Source organism: Diadema antillarum, unplaced genomic scaffold (genome assembly GCF_040938485.1).
Source record: "Diadema antillarum isolate AM-2024a unplaced genomic scaffold, OU_Dant_1.0 seq00000041_RagTag, whole genome shotgun sequence".
In the NCBI taxonomy this organism is placed as follows: Eukaryota; Metazoa; Echinodermata; class Echinoidea; order Diadematoida; family Diadematidae; genus Diadema; species Diadema antillarum.
In genome coordinates, this window is record NW_027271153.1 from 655512 (window position 1) to 677352 (window position 21841).

Sequence of the window (21841 nt, forward strand, 5' to 3'; positions counted from 1 at the left end):
GTGCGCAGAAACTCCTCACATACAACCTGTCTGCTCAGTGCACGCCACATTCCACTTCCGGAGTGCTCTAAACATTGGTGATTATTTGTGTTCAGTTCAGAGAGCTTAAGGAATGCTCCTGAGCCTAGCCTCGAGAGGGGCATAACTTTAGAGCGCTCCTGAGCCCTAAGGTCTGTTAACAGAGAGTTTAGAGGGATTCAGCAGCGCTCCAGGAGTACCAGTACTCTTACTGTCCTGTCTAAATGGGGGATACAATATGTATGTAGTCTGAGGACTTGTCTCCATTCTTGAACTCATACAAGTTGTATGATAAGTCTTATGGCTTATCACCAGGATGTAGTATCATTTCTGTGCACATGTGAAGAAACATTTACAAACATTACATTTTTACTCGAGAGTATGAAAGAAAAATCTGGTATACCACATAACATAGAAGCATCACATACAAAGGCTAAATGAACAAGAAAAAGGAAAGATTGGATTGTCATGCTGGGATCCACTTATTCCTTTGTACTCCATGATTAACGTTCCTCGCCACCTGAAGTGCACCACAAGGGGTCGGCACCATTCACTATCTATTATTTATTTCTTTATGCATTTAGGGTAAGTATGGGACAGAGCACTTCATCACGTTCGCAGTTTTCTTGGAAGCACTTTCATGAGAAAATTTTTATTCTCCCTTCCCCATGGGACCTCCATTTCATGTCATAACCAAAAATCTGCATTTCATTGAGGTTTTGTTGAAGGTGGGTTTGTCTCTTTTTTTTTTGTGTGTGTGTGTGTGTGTCTTTTTTCCCTCCTTCCAGACAAGACAGCACAACACACAATGTTGCTCGGCTAGACCCACTGGGCCCTGAACCCACGTCCTTGTACCGCAGGGCAGACACACCCCTGACCTAGCTACCCTGCCACCTGCTATAGCAATCACTCTTCAATGCTGTTCACAGAATAATGCCAATGCACATGAACTAGGCATCAAGGGACATGGTTTTAACACATGAACCAGCCTGACGGGAGAAAATGACTTTTCATAGTGCTCTGTCTGAATAATTCCTGCAACAATGTTATATCCAACTGCCATGCAAGGAAATGGAAACTGATGTCACACTTCATGCTACGAATTTCTCCCTGAATTTGCAATTCATCACGAATATCTCACAAAACCAATGATGCATGTGCCAGCTTGAAAACAGCAATATTTGGACACTCGTATGGTACTGTAGCTTATTGCAGACATCTCAAACACAGTGTACATCTCACAGGTATTCCTTTTTCACTCTACTCTGAGTAAATTTTCTTGACTGAACAGAAAACATAACAATAATTTGAAGCAAACATCGGCTACAAAGTACAGGTATTCAGAGAAATAAAGAATGTGAACCTGTACAACAACAATTTGAAAATATGAGGTTGTAACTTTAGGCATATCTTCTAAAAAAAATAAAAATCTCAGTTTTAAAACGATGAACAATCAAATCTAAAATTAAAAGCTCCCAATGAATTGAAATAAGTAATAGAAAATGCAATTTCTTGGATTTTAAATTTCAAAGTAACTGCTACAAATGCACTACCAGATCTTCCAGAACCTTAGTATATTTAGTTGTCATTTATCACTATGATTTTTTTTTTAAATCTTAAAAACTCATTAAAAAACACCTCCTTCACTGTTGTCAAGTTTTTACGTCTAATCTTTAGATCCAGCTTTCATAGTAAAGGATTACTTTTTCAGAAAATAGAAACAAAAAAAAGAACAAAATCTGCACCTTTCACAAAGACACATATTTAAGATATTCATATGTATGACTTTTTGTTGTATTTCTGACACTACAACGTAGATCACATATACAAAAATACACAACAAATTATAAAGGGGGCTTTCTACTTAGATGGTTCAAGCACTACATAAAAAGAAAAGAAAAGCATTATGACACGAGCTTTCAAGTAGAAAATTGAGAATGTGGGCTCTACATTTTGAGGTAACAATGGATGTTTTCCAGCATGTTTTTCAGCAACATTCTAAGTTAAGCCTCATTCTTTATTTCATGTGCTAGGAGGAAATATGACTTGCAATTGTACATGCCTGGCAGAGCTGACTATGCACAGAGTTTGGCCAATTTGGTTACAGCCAGTTGCAACATGGCGTGGATTCCATTCTTAAATGATTGCCAAACAAAGCATCAAGCTGCCATAGTGTTACCCACTTTGTGAATACTGCCCTCTGTAGCCAGCTGTGCAGTGGTTTTCAAGAATTGCTGCCTTCACATGAAAGGTAGGCCCTACATACCATTCCTCCTTGATTGTCTAGGCTAGGTACTTGAAAATGTCATCAGATAAAAAGAAACTGAACAGCTAATATCTTTCAGCCCTGTCTTGAAATGTTTTAAAAAAAGGTTATTTCATTTGCGTCTGCCCTGCAGAAAGCTCAGCCTAGCGTAATCATAAATGGATGTCAACAGCCACAAATGCCAACATATAAACACATGTCACAGAGCCACACAATTCTTTCTCAAGGCGCACATTCCATTGTGCAAGAACCCTTTGAAGACGGTGCAGCACTTCAAAACAAAAACTCCTTCACCGAATCAGCCCAATTTTACTTATTGTTTTCTCGCTTTACAAAAATGGCTTTGAATATTTACAATGTCTTTTCCATTATTTCTCCCTTGAGCTGTTTACTGGTGCCATGTTGATAAAAAGAAAGAAGTTGAGACTACACTTGATGGGGTCTGCTTACATCAGATCATGCAGCTCTTGATGTGTGTTAACTTCACTGTCATATACAAAACCTACCAATCATGGTAGCCTATAATTTTCTGTCTATATTTCTTGGCACTCCAACATTTTTGTGACTGCTTCAGACATGATGAACAGATTTTTCATTGCCATAGAATTATGAAGCTTTGAGATTTCATTTCACCCAAATCCTACGCCAATGTTTGGCTTGTCGACAGGATGCTCACAAATCACACACATCCATCCAATGTCCAGGTGGGTTTAATAGAATAATAATATAATAGCTAGTTTTTATAATAGTGCATTTCAGACTTGTTAAGAAGTTCAATGTGCTTTACAAGCTATTATTACCCTGGTCACTGGATACATTATTTCCAACTAGTATAATAATCCCGGAGTTCCATCACTGGTTTCTTGTCGACCTCACAGAGAGCGTGACAATCTAAGATGATTTTTGAAAATCATTTTGGAAATTTTTGTGGCATTCCGGATTGAGGCACGTGCCGAAATGCATCCACGGAGACATTGTCAGAGCTGATCTGGGCCCCACTTCACAGAAGATGCACAGGATAGCAAGTCTTGCTGGAATAGCAAATTCTCATAGCAACAGACAATCAGGGGACCGTTTCATGAAACTTTTTGTCAGTGATCTACACTGACAACTGTTAAACGCTACTGAAATCCTTGCGTCTGATTGGCTGATAGCAAATTTGTCGGTGAAAACCTCCAGCGAACTCGTTGATGAAACGCCCCCCTGGGCGCTGGATTTTTGTCATTACCATGACATTAGCCACTCCAGCAGGAGTTGCTATCTACACATCTCTTCGTGAAATGGGGCCCCTGGACGAGAATTAGTGTCTTCTCCATCTGGCCATTTGTCGCTTGATGTCACTCGTGAGGGACGTCGCGAAGCAGAAGCCAAAAATCTGAATTGATGCATGTAAGAGAGAAAGGGAGGAGGGGGAGAAAAAAGAGATGCAGAGATTAAGCTTGGGAAGCTCTGATATACAGGCACAGAAGCTTTGCTTTGATATACAGGCACAAAGAGAGTAAAAAAAAAAATCTGCACACCTTTTCAAGAAGGCCACAACATACAACATATTATACAACATCTAAATAGAATGTAGCCATCCGATTGGTAGATTGCCAACCATGTGACATTCAGGAGCTAAAAGTACCATCGCACGCTGTGGCTGTCAGCTGTGCAATTTTTTGTTTGAGCAAAAATGGATAGCACATGGCTGACGTCACCAATTTCCATTGACTCCCATGTTAAACTCACGATTGACTCTAATTTTTTTGTTCCATTGCACGGCTTTGATGTCACAATAAACAAATATTTGGCGCGTGCACTCGACAATTACAAGCGCGTACTTTTGTCACTCATTTTGTACACAGCTTCAACGGATCAGTTTCATGTACGTATGTACAAAATGACTGTGACCGTGCGGCAGCTACTTATTTGTCTTTCTTGGAGAATAGTTGCCATATCTGTGCTATAAATTCAAAAATCTGTGTGGACCACATCTGTTGACGTTGAAGGTGTTGTATAAAACAAATGGTGTATGGTCTTTACTTGTGCAATGGAACAAGATTTCACACTCAGTAGAAGATGAGGTGCACTATTTTACTCGGCTTCACCTCGTTGAATAGAGCACCTCTATCTTTCGCCTCGTGCGAAATCTTGTAACATCGCACTGGTGACCATCCACTATTTGTAAATTAGTGACTTCAATGAACAGGATGTATGGCTGCATGTGATAGGAGATGATTTACATAACATCACACACACACAAAAAAAAACATCAAAAACTATTCCTTTTTTTAGCATTCATGAAACAGTTTTATGGGTTTAAAGTTACCCATGCTACAAACCTGAAACAGAGTGATTTCCAGATCCTTCATTACAGGACTAACTAAAGGAGATGTACACATCTTAATGGAAGTTGCAAAAGTTGCGGACCTTAACATATTAGGAGCAATGGTATCAGAAAACCAACTTGGAGATGAACATACCTGGACGAGTAGGATAGCTCCTGCTCCCACTGCTACTACTACCAGATTAGTGGACAGCCAACTCTGGAAGGCACCAATGCATCCTCTTGTGTAAATCTTGGTGGACAAATCATCGCGCTGCCGAGGAAGAAAAATTCAATCCATCATTGGTTACTCTTATTCTGCCTTTTGTTTTTGTTTTTAATCAACCCTGCATGTGCCCACTGAGGCATTTCCCATCCAGCCCTATAAAGGTGCCAATCCTTTAGAAGTGGATTTCATTCAATAACTCTGAATAAGTAACAAGAGTTGACTCTTGGAAGAGAGGGGTATCATAAGCCCTAACAAAGTGAATCTTCGATGCTGGGCAATTATCCCCACAGTGGAATCAAACACGCATTAGATGCAATCCGACAAGAATGTTAAACAGAGACAGCAACTGTACTGCCAACTGCATGAAGACAGGAAGGCTGCACTCTTACTATAAGCAACTTAAAATGAATACGGCACTCTGACAAGAGGTGAGTAAATATGAATGTGACACATAAACGATTAAAGGGATGGTATAGTTTCCACTGAGATGGGGTATGAGGTTTCCAACATTTTTTAAACGATTTTTTGAGATAGTGAGAAGCCTCTTGTGGAATTTGAAAGAGCATATGATTCTGAGAGGAATTCTAAGTATAAAATTAGTTTTGAAATGGTTGAGATATCCAAAATAAAGCAATCCCAATAAAAGGCGGGACCCATATATTCTATTAGGATTGTTTTGTGTATACTTTGTTTTGGATATCTCAACCATTTCAAAACCTCTTTTCCTCAAATAAACTTTGGATTCCTTTTAGAATTGTAGGTTTCGTTACATTTCATAAAGTGGTTTCTAAATATATCACACAAAGTTATAAGCTGAATTCTTGCCTCAACCAATACTATACCTTCCCTTTAAACTACTGATAAATATTTTTTTTTAATGCTCCCTGGACAAAATTAAATGAAACATGAGAGCTTGTGGTAATAACAGAATGATGAACACATACTGTCGGGAGTTTCATAAGTGTATTCCATCTCTTATCTTATTTTCTATCCCCTATGCTCCTCTGGAAGGAGTACTTCATATGAAAAAGCTGTCAGTGCAACTTATCAAACCATCTAGTGGATTTCCAAGTCTCCAGAGACTTCCTGCTGTTACACTTTCTTAGCCTGTACCTGTGTCCTTGTGGATTGAATGTCTCAATTGGAACACAAGAGGGCAGCAAATAAAACAATCTGAGTCTGGCTTGTCAGCTATGCAGCAAGTTGCAGTGGAGAAGTTATCTATTTTCACCTACCACACACCACATGCACATAATCTAGGAGATTACTTCTCTTTAAACAGCACTCCTGCCAACTATCTACAGTGTATTAATTTAACAATTTGGTGCAATGTATCTTAGAAGCTGAGAAATCTGGAAACTTGTCCACTTACCTTTGACGGGTCTCTCACGTTGTATCCACACTGTGTATTGATGACACCACTTGTATCCTAATTTGGTGGTAGAGAGAAAAGGATGGGAGAAAGTGTGGATATTGGGGATGTGAATGTCATAAAATAATCATAATTGTCACACAAATATTGCTCAGTTCTAAATCCTACCCACATCCATGAGAGAGGGAAACTTGAAACATCTGTTGTCACAATCTATGAATAAGATGCAATAAGTTTTTTTTTATACGACTGACATGAAAGGTTGATGAGGGTGTATTTTCAAGGACATTCAATTTACCTCAGCTTGATGATAGAAGGAATTCAAGAGAAGGTAAACACGATTTATTTTGAGTTTTCTGGCAAAATCATCTTCATATGACAGCTGCAGATACCCACAAGAATAACACGAATAACTTTTGAAGTTTAAACTGTGATAAATTAGTCTTCTTTTTCCATGAATTATGCATGAGCAGCATCCCAAAGGGAAAGCTATGCTGAAAGAAGACATACACAAAGGAGATAATATTTGGTTTCAAGACTTCATCTGAACATCATTGAGATGATATGTTTCTGATCTGCAAAAATGTTCAACATGCATCGGCATTCGACGCACCATAAAAGCATGAGCAAAATTTGAGCAAATTGTCACATGACCTCATCTCTAAATGAAAGAAAATTACACTCGATTGCTGCCTTCAATTACAGAGAAAAATAAAGTTAATGACACGTGAGGTGACCACTCAATCTAAACCTAAAGATACAAAATGACAGATCTCTTGTTGAATGTATTCTACTGTGTCCTTCATGGTCATCACAAGATTGACGGTCATCGGGCAACATCATCATGAGAAATGACATAAACATTGACGCAGAGGTATCTGGAGGCTGCCGAAATAGATGTTATCTTATTCTCATTCAGATGTCTTCAAAAATTTTGAGGAAATTAAGCAAGCATGTAAAAAAAAAGGAATAAGAGGATAAATCCTTTAGCAACTTGGAGTCAGACAGTCCCTTCATCCTGGCTGAGAGAGAAAATAATTGCTCTTTTCCTGTGGCAAATGTCCACAACAGTTGTTGCTCTACACAGCGCCATCGCTGGCGACTTCTTGACTTACAGCGGGATCGGGGAGGCAGCACGAAAAAGGCACCCCGCACGCCTCCGGGTTGTAGCGACTGGTGGCCTGAGTGCAGTTGAAGTAGATGTTGTTGTCCCAGTCGTTATAGTCGTTCACACCGCAACATTTCAACTGTTGAAAGAAATGATAGGGGAAAAGACTGTCATTTGTGTCATAATCTATGCAAAAGAGGGGTATCTGTATGACCAAAATGAAAAAGTGATGCAGTTTCAATGTGAACAAAGTTAACTTGAGCTCTGGCTTAAAGATAAGCTTTTGGGAGAAGAAGGACTCCAAAAAGGTCTGCATTCAAGTTAGCTGAGCAAAATAAATCTATGCATATCAAATCTTCTTAAGCCCTCCTCAAGGACCTATTCAAAAGAGAGTGAAAAGGTATATGTCATGCTAGAGTATCTCCACATCATCACATACAATATTTTTTTTTACAGTGCGATGCATGCGCTGTCTCTATCATTATATATTCATACATTCATATATTCCGTATTAAACTGTATGATTGGTATTTCCTATAACTTGTCAAAAATAAGACTCATCAAATGTATACTTTTGTTACAACACACCTACAAGTACCCACTCTAAAATAACTAATAGATTGATGCATAGAAGGCAAATTTTAAGGTCACTTCAGAATCTGTGGTCATCACTGGAACAAAAAATAAACACTTTATGAATAAAGGTCCAACAGATACAGAATATTATTTAAAAAGTATTCGTTTTCATTATCAATGAATAGGGCCAGAACAACAAAATGTTTCTATAAGTCACAGTCTGATTAAAACAAACACCAGTACTTGTTTAAATCCTCACCCCAGATTGCAATCCATCAATTATTCCCTGGAAATCTTCGTTTTCTCTGTAATTCTTGATGGTAAATTCGTCAAGCTTATCTGTCACAAAATTGAGGATCTGCAGAGTAAAGGAAAGACAAAAAAAAAAAAAAGAGAAGACGAAGACATGTTAATTGTAAGGAAAGACTGGATTTCTTGGTGAAGGGTCCAGGTCATGGTGGCATCATATTAAAGTAACAGATAGCTCCCTAATAAGCACTGAATTAACAAGTGTATTAGTAGTTTAGCCATGATAAAAAAAAAAAAATAATGGGCATACTTCTTTTAGCATGGCTTCTACTACAACACTGATCAATTTGTTGGTTATTTCAATCAGTGAAGGGCAACTCATTAATTAGTTGAATGAAAACAACTTGATGCAAAAATTTCATCAATCATCGCTATTAATTACTAAAACACTGGTTAATTTGGTGCTCATTTACATCAATGTAGGGTAATCTGTCAATCATGCACAACAGATAACCCCCTGTGCTCTGTCCTCTGAAGTCACCAAATCACTCTAAAGATGTTACGTGTCATACGTATGATGTTGAAAGCCATACCCCAGGGTAGTGTCATACCGCAGGTTACAGTCATTGTGTAGCGCCATCTCGTGTTTGTAAGATGTGCAGTTACACATTGCTATCATGGCAGCCAAATTTTATCAATCTGCGATAACTATGCAAATGCCAATTCAGCACTGTTATGATGTGTTCAATAATTATCCAAATGCCAATTCAGTACTGTTATGATGTGTTAACATAATTACGACACTGATAATAATGACCTTTTTTTCTATAATCACTGAGGGAATGATAGAGAAAATGTTAGGCTGGCTCATTTGTTCTGTGCAGGTGGTAGGTAATTTCCAATATTTTCCTACATTCATACCAGTGGTTGGGAAGGAAAAAGCCTGTCAAAGTTGCAGGGTTTTAAGGGAACGTAAAGGAAGTGCTCACACTTTAAATATATAGCATTATTTTAATATCAAATAATAGAACTTGACACTTAAAATTCTGTTTTGGATAATGAACAGAACTGAATTTACAATTTATGACTTACGACGGAAGACCCAAGATCCATAATCAAAAACAAATTCACAGAGTTATTTGTATTACTATAGCTACAAAATCTTCTTGCACAAAGCACTGAAATTGCTTTCACCCATTTTGGGTAACAAAGATACAGCACTAAAAAAAGAAAAATAATAATAATAATTAAACAAATGGCAGATTTTATTGGGCACCTTAGGTACCAACAACCCCATCATATGTTCAGCCATTAAAGTAGAAGAACTGAGAAAGTAACAATGTGATCCACTGGCTATTATGGCTAACAAGTTAACATGGTGGTTATGCTTTTCACTGATCTTTGGCACTTATGCATCAATAATGGCTTATTTTCTTTTTGAAGGAAAAGGTGGTTTTTCTGTTGGTCAAAATAAGTAGCACGAGATGGCAAAGCCTTCAATACGCTTTCCGCACATGCCCGCCTGTACAAAGTCCACGAATGATCATGTTGCATTCTTCCTTGTAAACCAAGATCACTCATACCCAGAACTCACAATGACAAAGATCGAAAGAAAAAAGAAAGAAGAAGAAAAAAAACAAAACAAAACGAGTCAACTAACCTCTGTCAAAAAAAATATATGACTTTCCACACAGATTTGTGTTAGAGTCATTTCACTAGTTCCACAAAAGATTTTCAACATTATCTGTAAAGGTACCTTTATTTCCCCCTCATCAAAAGTTCAGACCAATTTTGAAGGAAATACAAGACCACAGAGAAAACTTAGCATGACTTGCAAAAGAGTGCGAGTGCATCTAACTCTGCCATTTTCATTAGCGAAAAGTTTGCATACTGCTCACTCCAATCTGTTGTCAGTTTCTTGTCTTTTTTTTTGTGTGTAAAAACAGGTTAAAACTTTAACTGCAACCAATTTCAGCACAGTACAATCTGAGAGGACTAATGCAAGCCAACAGCCACTTGAGGGCGCTCTTCCAACTTTGCACTGCCCTTCCTAGGCTGGAGCTCTCCAAGTGATTCTGCATTCCATTCATTTATTGTGAAACATAGTTACCATGGCAACCAGCCTTGAGTAGTATTCAAATATTCAAGCTTGGACTGCAAATGCCTGGCTTGAGAGATTGTTTCGAGGGGAGGCGAAAAAGAAATAAAATTTGATGTGGACGTCACAACAAACAAATCCATTCTGCATAATCTTACTGACTACAAAATTGAAGGAACCTGCAGTTGAGTCAACCATGATTTTATGTATGTACGCACCATTACATCTCTTGTTTTTATTCTTGCATATGAAAATCTGTTTAAATTTCTGTTAGGTAAGTTCATTATATTTTGAGAAGTATGGAAATAAATAAATGAAAAGTAAGCACATGATACACACACACACACACACACACATACACACACACACACACACACACAGAAGATATGATTAGCAGCACTCAGTTCAGTATTCATATTAAAGCTTACATGGTTGTGTTGTAATCTGAGAAGCATTGGTAATATAAACATCAGAGGCTATCAAGTACCTATTTGATAAAGAAAAAAGGCATCTGTGTATGATCAGATTACTGTTTTGAGGACAATCATGGACTGTTCACTCTGTTTGTGATAGTTTCAGAATACCACCACACCCATCTATTGCATCAAATGTGATCACATCATAAAGTTTAAAGAGGTAGAAGGGCATAACCAGTTTACTAAGATTACGATGTTAACATCCTTCCGCTTTCAAGGCTGACAATACCATCTAAATAAACAACAGCATATCAACACTCTGCACAAAGATATAGGATACCAACAAGATACCCGAGAGGCATTCAAAAAAAAAAATGAAGGCAATATAAACCGCTTGGAGGTAGAAAACAGGATGTGTGAGCAAACACAGAGAGGTGTGGGTCATGGTGCGGTTAAACTGGACGACTCCAAAACACAATCTTGTGGCTCCCCAGTGTTGGATAGCTAATACCATTCTTTTGCCTCTCCTAGACATAAAAGAGGCACTTATAGCCTCCCCCAACACAATTCAGTATGAGCTGCAGCCAGACATTTGATTTCATTTCAATCTACTAACAATGCACAGAGGACCATAAGAAGAAATCAATGTAATATTGCATTACTGACTGTCAATGCCTTTTCGTTCTTGTTTGTTTGGGTTTTTTTTCCAGCCATGCTCAACTGGAGAGATAAGAATTACTCCCTGATAATTTCTTTTGATGTTTCTGACTATCTCATTAACATGTGTCAACTACACTGTACTTGTCCATCTATTGATTCATTTTTCAATCTCATGCTCTAAATAATATTCATCAATCTAGATCTGTAAATCTCAATTCTCATGTGCTGCTTTGTCTGTGGATGTCATCTACACAGCCTTCATTGCTATGCAAAATACATAGCAACACTCATGTTACAGTGCCTGGATATCAATTGCTAATCTGCGCCTGGCACTGAATATGAAAGTAACGAAAACATAAGGGAGAAAATAAGTATATAAATATCAGAGGTGATTGACGTGGGAGGATGTAACGTTCTGGAACCTCGTTAACTCATGATGTAAAGGCCTTCCATGCAGACAAACAAAAAAGTTTCAACACTCATTTGTCTATTGTGTTGCTCTTGCATTGTATATATGAATAACTAGTGCAAACTGTATTTAGGTTATTTACACTGAAGTACAATAGAAGATTTTTTTTTCCTTCATTTGCCAGAGGATATATAACTTATAGAGCCCGTAATCAAGGCTAGTGCCTGCGTAAGCACACGATGGTACGGGAGACAGGGCTAACCGCACGGTTGAAATGGCAAAGGAAATCACAGCTGATCCGAATGATAGAGGGAGATTTACGTTGAAAGATGGAGAATGAAGAGGAAACCTTGATCTGCAAACACAAGTATCACTTTCATTTTAGCCTTGTTTTCAGCCCATTTAACTGCATTAATCACTCTTTCAATGGGGTTTGCGAGTACAGAATACCTCACTACGACACTTCCCCATTCCTTCAAAGGACATTAATGATAAAAGCAACAAAAAATCCTGCCATCAATAACATATAATGTACATCTCAATTATAAAGTGCATTTCCAGGAAGGTTTACTGAAGAGCACTTTGCAAATAGGCCTACTGCAATTCATAACAGACCCATACACTTTTGACACGCTGAAAGTGCTTTCAAAGGACACAATTTTTCATACAAGCTCATCTCTGAAAATCATTTTTGCTAGTCTCCATGTCTTACTTCCTTTCCAGTTTCACTTCACAGTCAGGTATCTTGTATATCATGTAGTCAAGAATGCCATTCGGTTTGCTCTCTGTCACACTATACAACTTTCAACACCTATACAGGTAGTAATTACTTGCAACTTTGCAGTGTTACATTTTGAGGGAGGTTGAGAAAATTTACAAGAGCAGACTCACCATACAATGAAGCTTCAAATACAGACTACATATAATCCATTCAAATTATAAAATGCATCAGATTAGCAAATATGTTCTCATTGTAAAATGAGGGGTGAATATGAAATCAGAAAAACAGAAGAGCAATATATATATGCAGTTGACTTGGATGCCTCTGCCTTCTCAAAGTGTGAACAACTCTTAATTTTACAACTTTAATTACTGAGCAAGAGTGGCCTTTGACCTTGCTTTGTACAGAGGATACACTCCTGAATTCATCTCATACATAGACTATCAAATGAAGCAGTAATCATTACACCCATCAGAAACAGTCAGAGGGTACAATCTGTTCATAAACCATGCTGCATGCATCACTGAAAAGCAGTGTTTTAATTCCTTAAAGGAGACTTGGACTTCCTGCATTTCAGGGAATAGGTTTTTGCGGGCAGTCCTTGTTCCCTGGAAATGAGTCTGGGGGAAGGGAGAAGAGGAGGGGGAGGGGGAGGGGAAGCACACCTCCAGGAAAGTAGAAAAGGCTGTTTCTTTTCCCTATGGGTGCAAGCCCAAGAGTGATCACAGAGAGAGAGAAAAAAAGTCCCGCTAAATTTGATCATGACGTCGCAAGTCAAAGGCCACTGATTCACGCTTGCACCCACGACCCATTATATTCTTTGGGCATTATTACCTTATCAAGGCTCTCTATAGGTGAATCATTCACAATAAGCTCATTGTATAATAGATACTACCAAAGAGATACTACACCACCAATACGTGCAAGATGCACATGAAAGTGTCCCTGGAGGACAGGACAGGGGATCACTTTGAATTGAGAGGTTGACAATGTGAGGTGCAACAATTGCAGTTAATCTGGCAGCAGCCACAAAAACAACCAATCAGTTATGAATATTCACATCACTGCCAGAGAACTTTCAATTGTTAAAACTAACAAATTTTTATTGTTTTAAAAAGAATGAATTTAGGCCCTCAGTAAGTCTCAAATTGAGGGAAGAATAGATAGAATCTTACATACACTCTAGATCACGAAAGTTGATCAGAAAATATCTTAAGAACTTTTCAATCTCACGGAAAAAACAATGACCAAAAAATAAATGTCTTTTTTTTTTTAAGTCTAAGGAGGATACCAACCATTACAGCAAACTTAAAGACCACCAATGTGATCAGTATATCATCATTTCTCCAATTTGATTCAAAATTGTAATTACTCAACAAGTTAATATTACTAGAGTAGATATGATCATTATTCTGTCATTAACATCATCATCATAACTTCTACCATAACATGTAATGTTAGCAGTAGTAGCAGCAGCATTGGTGGCAGTAGTACAAATGTAGTAGCAGTCACAGCTAGTCTCTTTGGAACTATTTAGTAGACTTCCCTTTAAGGACTTCAAGGAGCCAAAAATGGATGTATCATGGCGCACGCTACGATTACTGTTTTTGTGAAAGTCACATTACCACTGGCATTATCTGCTGCTTCCATTTTCCCCATGCGCCTAATCAGCCATTCCTGGCATGCTGACAAACAAGCTAATTCCACGGGAAAAAAAGAAAAAAAGAATCAAATCTGGGAAAAATCGCAAAGGCCAGAGAGTGGTTTCATAATTCAAGTTAAAAAAAAAAAAAACCTGCCTCATCTCTCCACAATTTGATTAAAAAAAACACACACAAAAGGCTCAAAGTCTTCTCCACTTTGGGCAGAAATGAAATACTGTATACACCAAATATCAAGCAAGTCTAAATTTTTTTGAATCGGGACTTCCCCTGACGATTTCGAGAGTGGTAAAATTCATGATCATGGAGTATTGTACTGAACAGGGAAATGTATGCGTGCACGTCACATTCATACTGGGATCAGAGTCAATTATTTTCACACATCTTTAAATTCGCGAATAGCACCTCACTCGCAAAATCTGCGAAAATAAAAACCACATGAAATATTCAGTGTGTGCAGTAATTGTGCGCTTGATGACTGGACTATTCCACTTGAGTGATGTTTGCCTCTACTGTGTGGAACACAGGTTGGTGAATTGATGCATTAAAAAAGGGTACAAGCATTTCATTGTTATGAGACAATGAGTATCGAACAAAGAGGAAACAAGATGGAGGCCCTCGGGTATTTGTTCCAAGTTCATGGTGTCATCACTATGACCTGATTTCAAACTCAGTTGACAACATCACTGCCTTGCAAGCAGTAGGTGACAGGGTCGAATCCAAGGCTAGTTCCGTCATTTTCACTTCGTCTATGACTCTACAGATCATGCACGCGATCTCGCCAATGTGCAAGTACAGCAACAGCACCTACTACATGAGCGGATACGTGATTGATACATAACTTTCTAATTACTGCAAAATATATAAACTTGTTTGTCAATGCGAAGTACTTTAAGAAAAATGCCAGTGATACAACATGTAACATCCTCTCACATCATTGCTTATTACACACACTACATGGTTACCCATGGGTCCATGTTTCAGAACATTCAAACTGTAATCCAATATCTGTGTGCAGGTGGTAGATATATTTCTTTACAGGAAGTAGCGAAGAGGCAGGAGGTGAATGAGAAGTTAAAACAGTATTATCTTCATTTTTGCAGCATCCTGCGCGTAACCTCATTGAAGCGGATACCGACATTAGCGAGACCAGAGCACATTAGTGGACCAACCCGACTGCGGGAGTCGTATACTCCCATGCGACATCCCGGGCTACGTCCCCCGTGTGGTGCCAGCGCATTTTCTCGAGAGCGGAGTCGAGTCTTCTCATCGCTCGGAGAGCGTACTCTCTGCGGGCGACATCAGGGCTTTGTTTGTGCCTTGTCACCGCCAGATTGGGCTCGGTGAGGTCACTGTCTCGTGACTCACGATGGAGATCGAAGCACGGGCCTACGTAAGAAGCCGACATATGACGTCAAGTGGCGATTCGCAGCACTTCCTAAGCGGGAACAGGAAGGAGAGTGTAAATCCTGGAACCAGTTTGGAATGCTTGTTCTGTGTTTGACCTTTTTATCCTACCTTTCTGTTTTTCATTCAATACTCCCCCAAATCTTCAAGTCTGAATCAGGCTGATACAGATAGGACTTTGTAAACAAGGTCACACAAATCCTCTGAAATGTCATCTTTACTTTGTATTCATACATACAGTGAGTTAGTCCTATTCTTTTACCGTATAAGAGTAATAAATGTAAGGGGCTCAGAAAAACAGACAAGATATACTAACAAGACTTATGCATTTGGAAGGGGTGCATGAGGATGTCGCACAAACAAATTAGTCCGTTCACTTGTAGCTGCTTTGTGCCTGACAAAGTTCGTCAGCATGGAACTTGAATTTCCTGTATTACAGCAGCCCTGATTAGGCTCCATAACAACTGTGATGCATGTATGCATTGTGAAATGACGATGTGTTGACAGTAAGCTGGCCTGGGCACTGAATATTCTGATCCCTACTCTGGCACAAAGGTCTTTTTTTTTAAAGAAAAGCCTCTTTGAACTGTGTTCAACAAGACTCTATAGCAAACTGGCATTATGGTCTGTAAATATGGCCATTGTCGGATACGTTTGGAATATTATGTACAGAAGCACTCAGTGAGAGCTTGGAAACAAAACAAAACAAAAAAAGCTGATGAAATCCTTCACACACATGGCAAACATTCGCTTCTATATCTATTTTCCCCCTCATGATCCAGTATGTTTCTTGGCACATGGAGGAGGGGCAGGATATTCCCACCCTTGAGATAGAAACACATTAGATATTCAACAGACTATCTGCTGTGATGACATATCCAGGCATGCAATCACATTTCTAATCTCAAGTTAGAGGTAGTCTGCGCCCACACTTGTCCGTTTTTGTTGTTGTTGTTGGTTTTTTTGTTTTGCTTCTATCCCGAGTTTCGTCTGTGTTTTCGACTTTTCAAGTTCTTCTAGTTCATGTGATATCTTTAGGCTTCCTGCGGTTTCTAGTAATCATTACCGAGGATGGGTTTAATACAACAAATTCAACTGACAAAGTTACACATAGGCACGATGCTAACAAATCTCGTACAATGATGCATAATGCACGGAGAGACAGAATGTTAGCAAGGATATTCAAAAACATTTTATGCATACCTTTATTAACAAAGGCTGTTACCAAGGCTTGCTAAGGCCTGCTCATCTTGGCAACAAATGGAAATGCATTCAGTGCGTACCAGTGGATGGAATAGGCTCGGAAGAAAAATGTTCATAAATCTGAATACATTAGTAAAGTGGTCCATTGACAAAAATATATTGTGGGTTTGGCTTTGTATTCCCTAATATACATGGCACTGACATGTACTAGGATGCTAGTCAAGAGGGACAAAAACCCTGCATGTTATGAAAGGAAGTGAGCACAGCCACATTGTGCCATTGACAATCTTAATCCCATCGATGCTCCCGGCCACCGATATCGCAAATCTCTAATGACGCACACGAGCCTTGCTGTGGCAGCAGTGCTTTGACAACCATATCAATACTGATGAGTAGGTTAACTCTGTAGGCACCAGCGGTGACCTGTCTGTGCACAAAGTGAATGCCACTCTTTGAGGTGGCGATCCTTGATGGGTTAAAGTAGCACTATGAGATCTTCACTCTTCTCAATAAAGCCATGAATTTATCATAAGCATGCATGTAAACCATTTTTGTTGCACGTATGTATACAAGAGTGTTTCCTTCGCCAAATGATGTGGTCTGCTCATGATGAAACTAGACTGCATTATACCCTGTAGTCAAGTAACTGGCAAACTGGGGGTGGGGTTCATGATACCCTCAACATTCTGTAGCTGCTGTTTACGATAATGCTCAATTTCCAAAAACTTGTTTTGGAGTCACACACGACTGACTCCACAAATATCTTCGCATTGATGTCACATGGACTGTGAAGGGCATGCAATTTTTTTTAAGCATGAGGTGAAACAACAGTCTGTAATCAGATGTGCTGAAGTCTATTTGTATTGAAGATCACTTAAACTCTTGTGCAATTCCAGAAAAAATGGGAGCATTACTAATGACACAAGTCTGAAGCAAAGATAAGCAATCTACATGTGTATGTGACCATCACAAGCAAAGTCTCCTCACACAAGTTACTGAGGCAGCAGCACTCTCCTTGAGGATGTCAATTACATAACATTTGCCTCCCCCTCCCCCCCCCCACACCCTCTTTACCTGGAAGCACGGATATTCACTACAGAGGTCATAGCATCACACATGACTCTTACAGCTGATAGACTTCCAGCTCTAGCTTGTGAGCAGTGGCAAGATTTCTGTCATGTTAGCTAGCAGAGGCTATCAGTGTGTGTACAGAGATCTATACATTGTATGAATCATGACCAGTGTGAGCACTCGAAGACACTACATGTCCGCTGTGCTTGTGTCGGTTAGAGTCAATGATACAAGGTACAGTATATAGAGACAATCTTGGCATTTCACAACCAGAGTATGTCAACATCAGCCTTAGAAGGCAATAGGCCAGTTCACTCCTTGTTCTTCCTTCAGAAACTACTTATATTTAAGCTATTTCATCCACCGAAGAATTATGTTTGATGCATTTCAATACTTTGATTCCACTTTGCATGCAGTCATTGTTGCTATGCCAGGCAAGCCTCGGGCAAGCATAGGGCAAGCTTGCTTTCTGGTTGTCAGATACAAAGTCTCGGTAAATTGTGGGTGGGTATTTCATTGGGCTGGGGAAAAGTTGGCGACCTGGTGGCAACTCAAGTCTCCCTGGTCCCAGAGTAGTCCGCGAGGTCTCATGGAATGTAGCCGAGTCTCCGCAGCGTTGTATATAGGCCGTGTTTATGCTTCCCCTTTTCGGGCCAGAATCAGCGTTTTGAAACGTGATTAGTGCATAACGCTGTTGCGTTCATGCTCACTTCGATAGAAATGCTGATTCAAAACGCCGATCCAAAACGCACAAAAAGGTGCGTTTACAATTGGCGTTTCTGACTAATCACGTTTGACGGGGAAGCATAAACGCAACAGCGTTTCTAAACGCGTTTATAGTGACGTCATCTAAACGCCTTTCCGGTTCACGTGAAAAAGCGCGCGCCCGGCCAGCCAGCTACCCTGGCCTGTGCAATTTTCCCATGTACTGTGTATACGCATGTCTTTCCCAGCTGCTCTCCCAGGCCAGGCCACCAATCGCAGCGCGCGCCCCAATTTGACGTGCCTCTGCTGAGGTCAGCGAAGCAATCGCAAACGCTCTTTCCAAGGCTCGAAGAAAGTGAGCATAAACAGTGCTCCCATGAACGGCGTTTTGAATCAACGTTTCAAAATGCTGATTCTGCCTTCGCAAATTGAGCATAAACACACCGTAAGAAAATTGAACACATTTGATTTTTTTTTTAAGGCTCTTTCCAGTTTCTAGCTGGTCGGAGAGACTAATTTTATATGCAAGGTCTCCAAGACATCTCAGAGATGTTGCAGCTACATCTCTGCAACTTCCAGTATATTATCATCTTATATGGATTATGTCTCTGAAGTTTCCCTGAATGCATCACATTTGTATCTAAGCTTGCTATCAACATACTGTATTCATGTTGACTTCTGCTTGAGGTGTACAAAGTTACTTGAAGGGTCATTACCACACCAGTGCCCTACACTGACTTAAATCAGAATAAAATGGTTAATTTCAACATGCATTCTTGAAAAAAACCTAATCACAATGGGTACTATTGAAATGTGACATGCATGACAAGATTACAGTTAAAAGCTAATTACAATAGATACTGTTGAAACATAACACCCCACACCCATCCCTAAATTCATTTGTACATTGCAAATATTTTGGCAGAAACAAAAAAAACAAAAACATGAAAACATCCTGTCAACATAAAACAAAACAACTGCAACTTACAAAATGTACATTTCTACCATGATGACAGATCATTATTGCAGTCCATTCATTGCTTTCATCATATTTAAAATAATTCCATACATCACTCTGACCTTGCATGTAGCACAAGGAAATTAATGGCATTCAATCCACCGTATCATAATCTAACACAAACACATTTATTTCCTGGAGTTGAATGACAAATCTGCATAGGATACCAAATGCCACACAACCAGCTGTGGGGAAAATTTCCTGGCTCATTAATTTGATGCCTGGTGATTCATATTTAGCTGAACAATGGACATTGTACACTTTCTAGCTGGCTGGGTATAGAATTGGATACCAGATCAGAAAGGAGCTCTGATATTACTATCCCACACCACATTCAAGCTGACTTTAAAAGAATCAATTTCAATCTTCGACAAACGGCATTAACAATTAATGTTGGGTCACCAAATTTCCAAAAGGGAAAGCACAGGTCAAAGAAACGTAAGCTTCAAAGACCACTATGTACACAGCTGACGATGTATATTTTCTTTTGACACTGATCTGCCGATGAGACTTGCAAATTGGTAACTCTGAACCAGTAAATGGACACACATGTTTTGAGTGAAGATGATTCTTCCTCCTTGGGCTGGCTTTGAAACAACAAAATGCGTGCCAACAAAAAGGGTGCAATATCTGTTTTATCAAATTTCAAGGAATGCGCAAAGTGAGAGGCTACATAGAGTGTCTTCTTCAAACAGTTTTAAAAAGTTGCAAATCTTTCATTTTACTTCACTTGTGGATGCTTACTTGAAATTGCCTCTCAGCATACTTAATAACCATGACAGGAAGAAAAAATGGTCTTGAGGATGAGGACTACTAGTAGTTTTCTAGAGGGCAGTTAGAGGGTTAAAGGCATACTTTACCATTTGCAGATGAAACAAATACCCAGCATTAGTGCTTTAAAATGATTCTAAAATGTGAGTCTGGGATAGAGACAACCACTGTAAAATTTGAATATGACACAACCATCTTCTAACTGACTTCACATCAAGAGTGAATCAGATACATTTGTACAATGTAAGCAGAGTGGTAAAAGTATCATTAGCACTTGACATATAGAGTAGGAAATTATGGGATACTGAAATTTTAGACGTATGTTTTCAATAAAAACAGTGTCACTGTCCACAACCTACACTAGGGACTTTTCAAATGTGTGGATGAGGACGCCATTCTCGTACTAGAGCAGTTCAAAGTGGTTGCAGTCCACTTGTTATGTTTGTGGTGTTATCACCCATTTTGATTTTTGTGCACGCCGTTCACGACGTACTGTTATGACGTCATGGCCCCGTCCCCTCCAGAGGGCTAGCGATTGGTGCACCAAGCAATGGCGTCATCCCCGTCCTGAATCTAGGAGGACATGAAGTCTTTAGAAGATGCGTTCACAATTCTGGTGTTGGACTTGCTGGAGAACTTGGATCCTGCGCAGTTCCTTAAAAATGGCGTCATTACATCGGCATCCACGTCCAGGGCATGAAATCAAAGAGTCTCTATCGTAATATCCAAAGTACCTTGAGGAGATAAATTCTCCTCACAATACTCCCACACATATTGTAGGTTTGTATACAAACACATTATAGATTCTTTTTTGTGGGGGGGGGGGGTCAATACTTCATCATTAACAATCCTTATAACTCACTAAAAGTTATCATTGCTATCATTACAACATCGTGGTAATTTGATGCACATGGTACAGGATACTTGTGATATTGCTTTCAGTTTCGTTCACAGGAAATTTCGCCAATATTAATCTGTGTAGTCAATCTGTGGGTTCTATGGGATAACTGTGAAGTTGTGCTCTCATCATCTGTTTGGTTGTAGCCAAAATCAGTGATGTGTATATATGCATCTTCACACCCCATACTATTCTCTTCTTATATTCAAATACATAGAAATTTTTGTCTCCTTTTGATATTACTCTTATTGTCATAGACAACTTGAGTGCATGAAATAGCATCCCAGCCCTCCCAGCAGAGAGTAGAACAAGGATGTCTAGAAGGATAACAGCATAGGGCTCGTTTAGCCAACGTGAAGATAAAATGCAGCATTATGTGGGTACAATGGATAAGACATAATGGGGGGGGGGGGGGGGGAGTCTTAGGTTGATGGGAGGAGGGGGTTAGAGGCAGCTCCAGCTCCTTTACAGGGTAAATGTGGCCATTTGTACCCTTAAGGTACTTTACTGCTTGAGTAGATGTAACATGGAGAAGCTGTGTGGGTAGCTCCATGGGTACAACATCTTTAAGAGGTTTGATCCCTAAGCAGTATTGTGTCTAAAAAGAAGCAGCATACCAAAAGTGGCATCATAAAGCAGTTAGTAGGAATTTTGAACTAATTAGAGAGTATGAAAGA

The 21841-nt window shown here is 39.2% G+C and overlaps 1 protein-coding gene across 1 annotated transcript in view; it reads right to left on the reverse strand.

The window, feature by feature from the left end:
* Positions 1 to 2980: 2980 nt before the first annotated feature.
* Positions 2981 to 21841, reverse strand: part of LOC139725430 (tetraspanin-17-like) — a 67690-nt gene continuing 48829 nt past the window's right edge. Inside the window, exons 5-9 of the mRNA XM_071636504.1 lie at positions 8137 to 8235; positions 7309 to 7440; positions 6194 to 6250; positions 4750 to 4866; positions 2981 to 3659 (exon numbers count right to left, since the gene is read on the reverse strand). Of these exons, the coding sequence (XP_071492605.1) occupies positions 3585 to 3659; positions 4750 to 4866; positions 6194 to 6250; positions 7309 to 7440; positions 8137 to 8235 (480 nt within the window). The 3' untranslated portion in view covers positions 2981 to 3584. The remainder of the gene's footprint in view (positions 3660 to 4749; positions 4867 to 6193; positions 6251 to 7308; positions 7441 to 8136; positions 8236 to 21841) is intronic.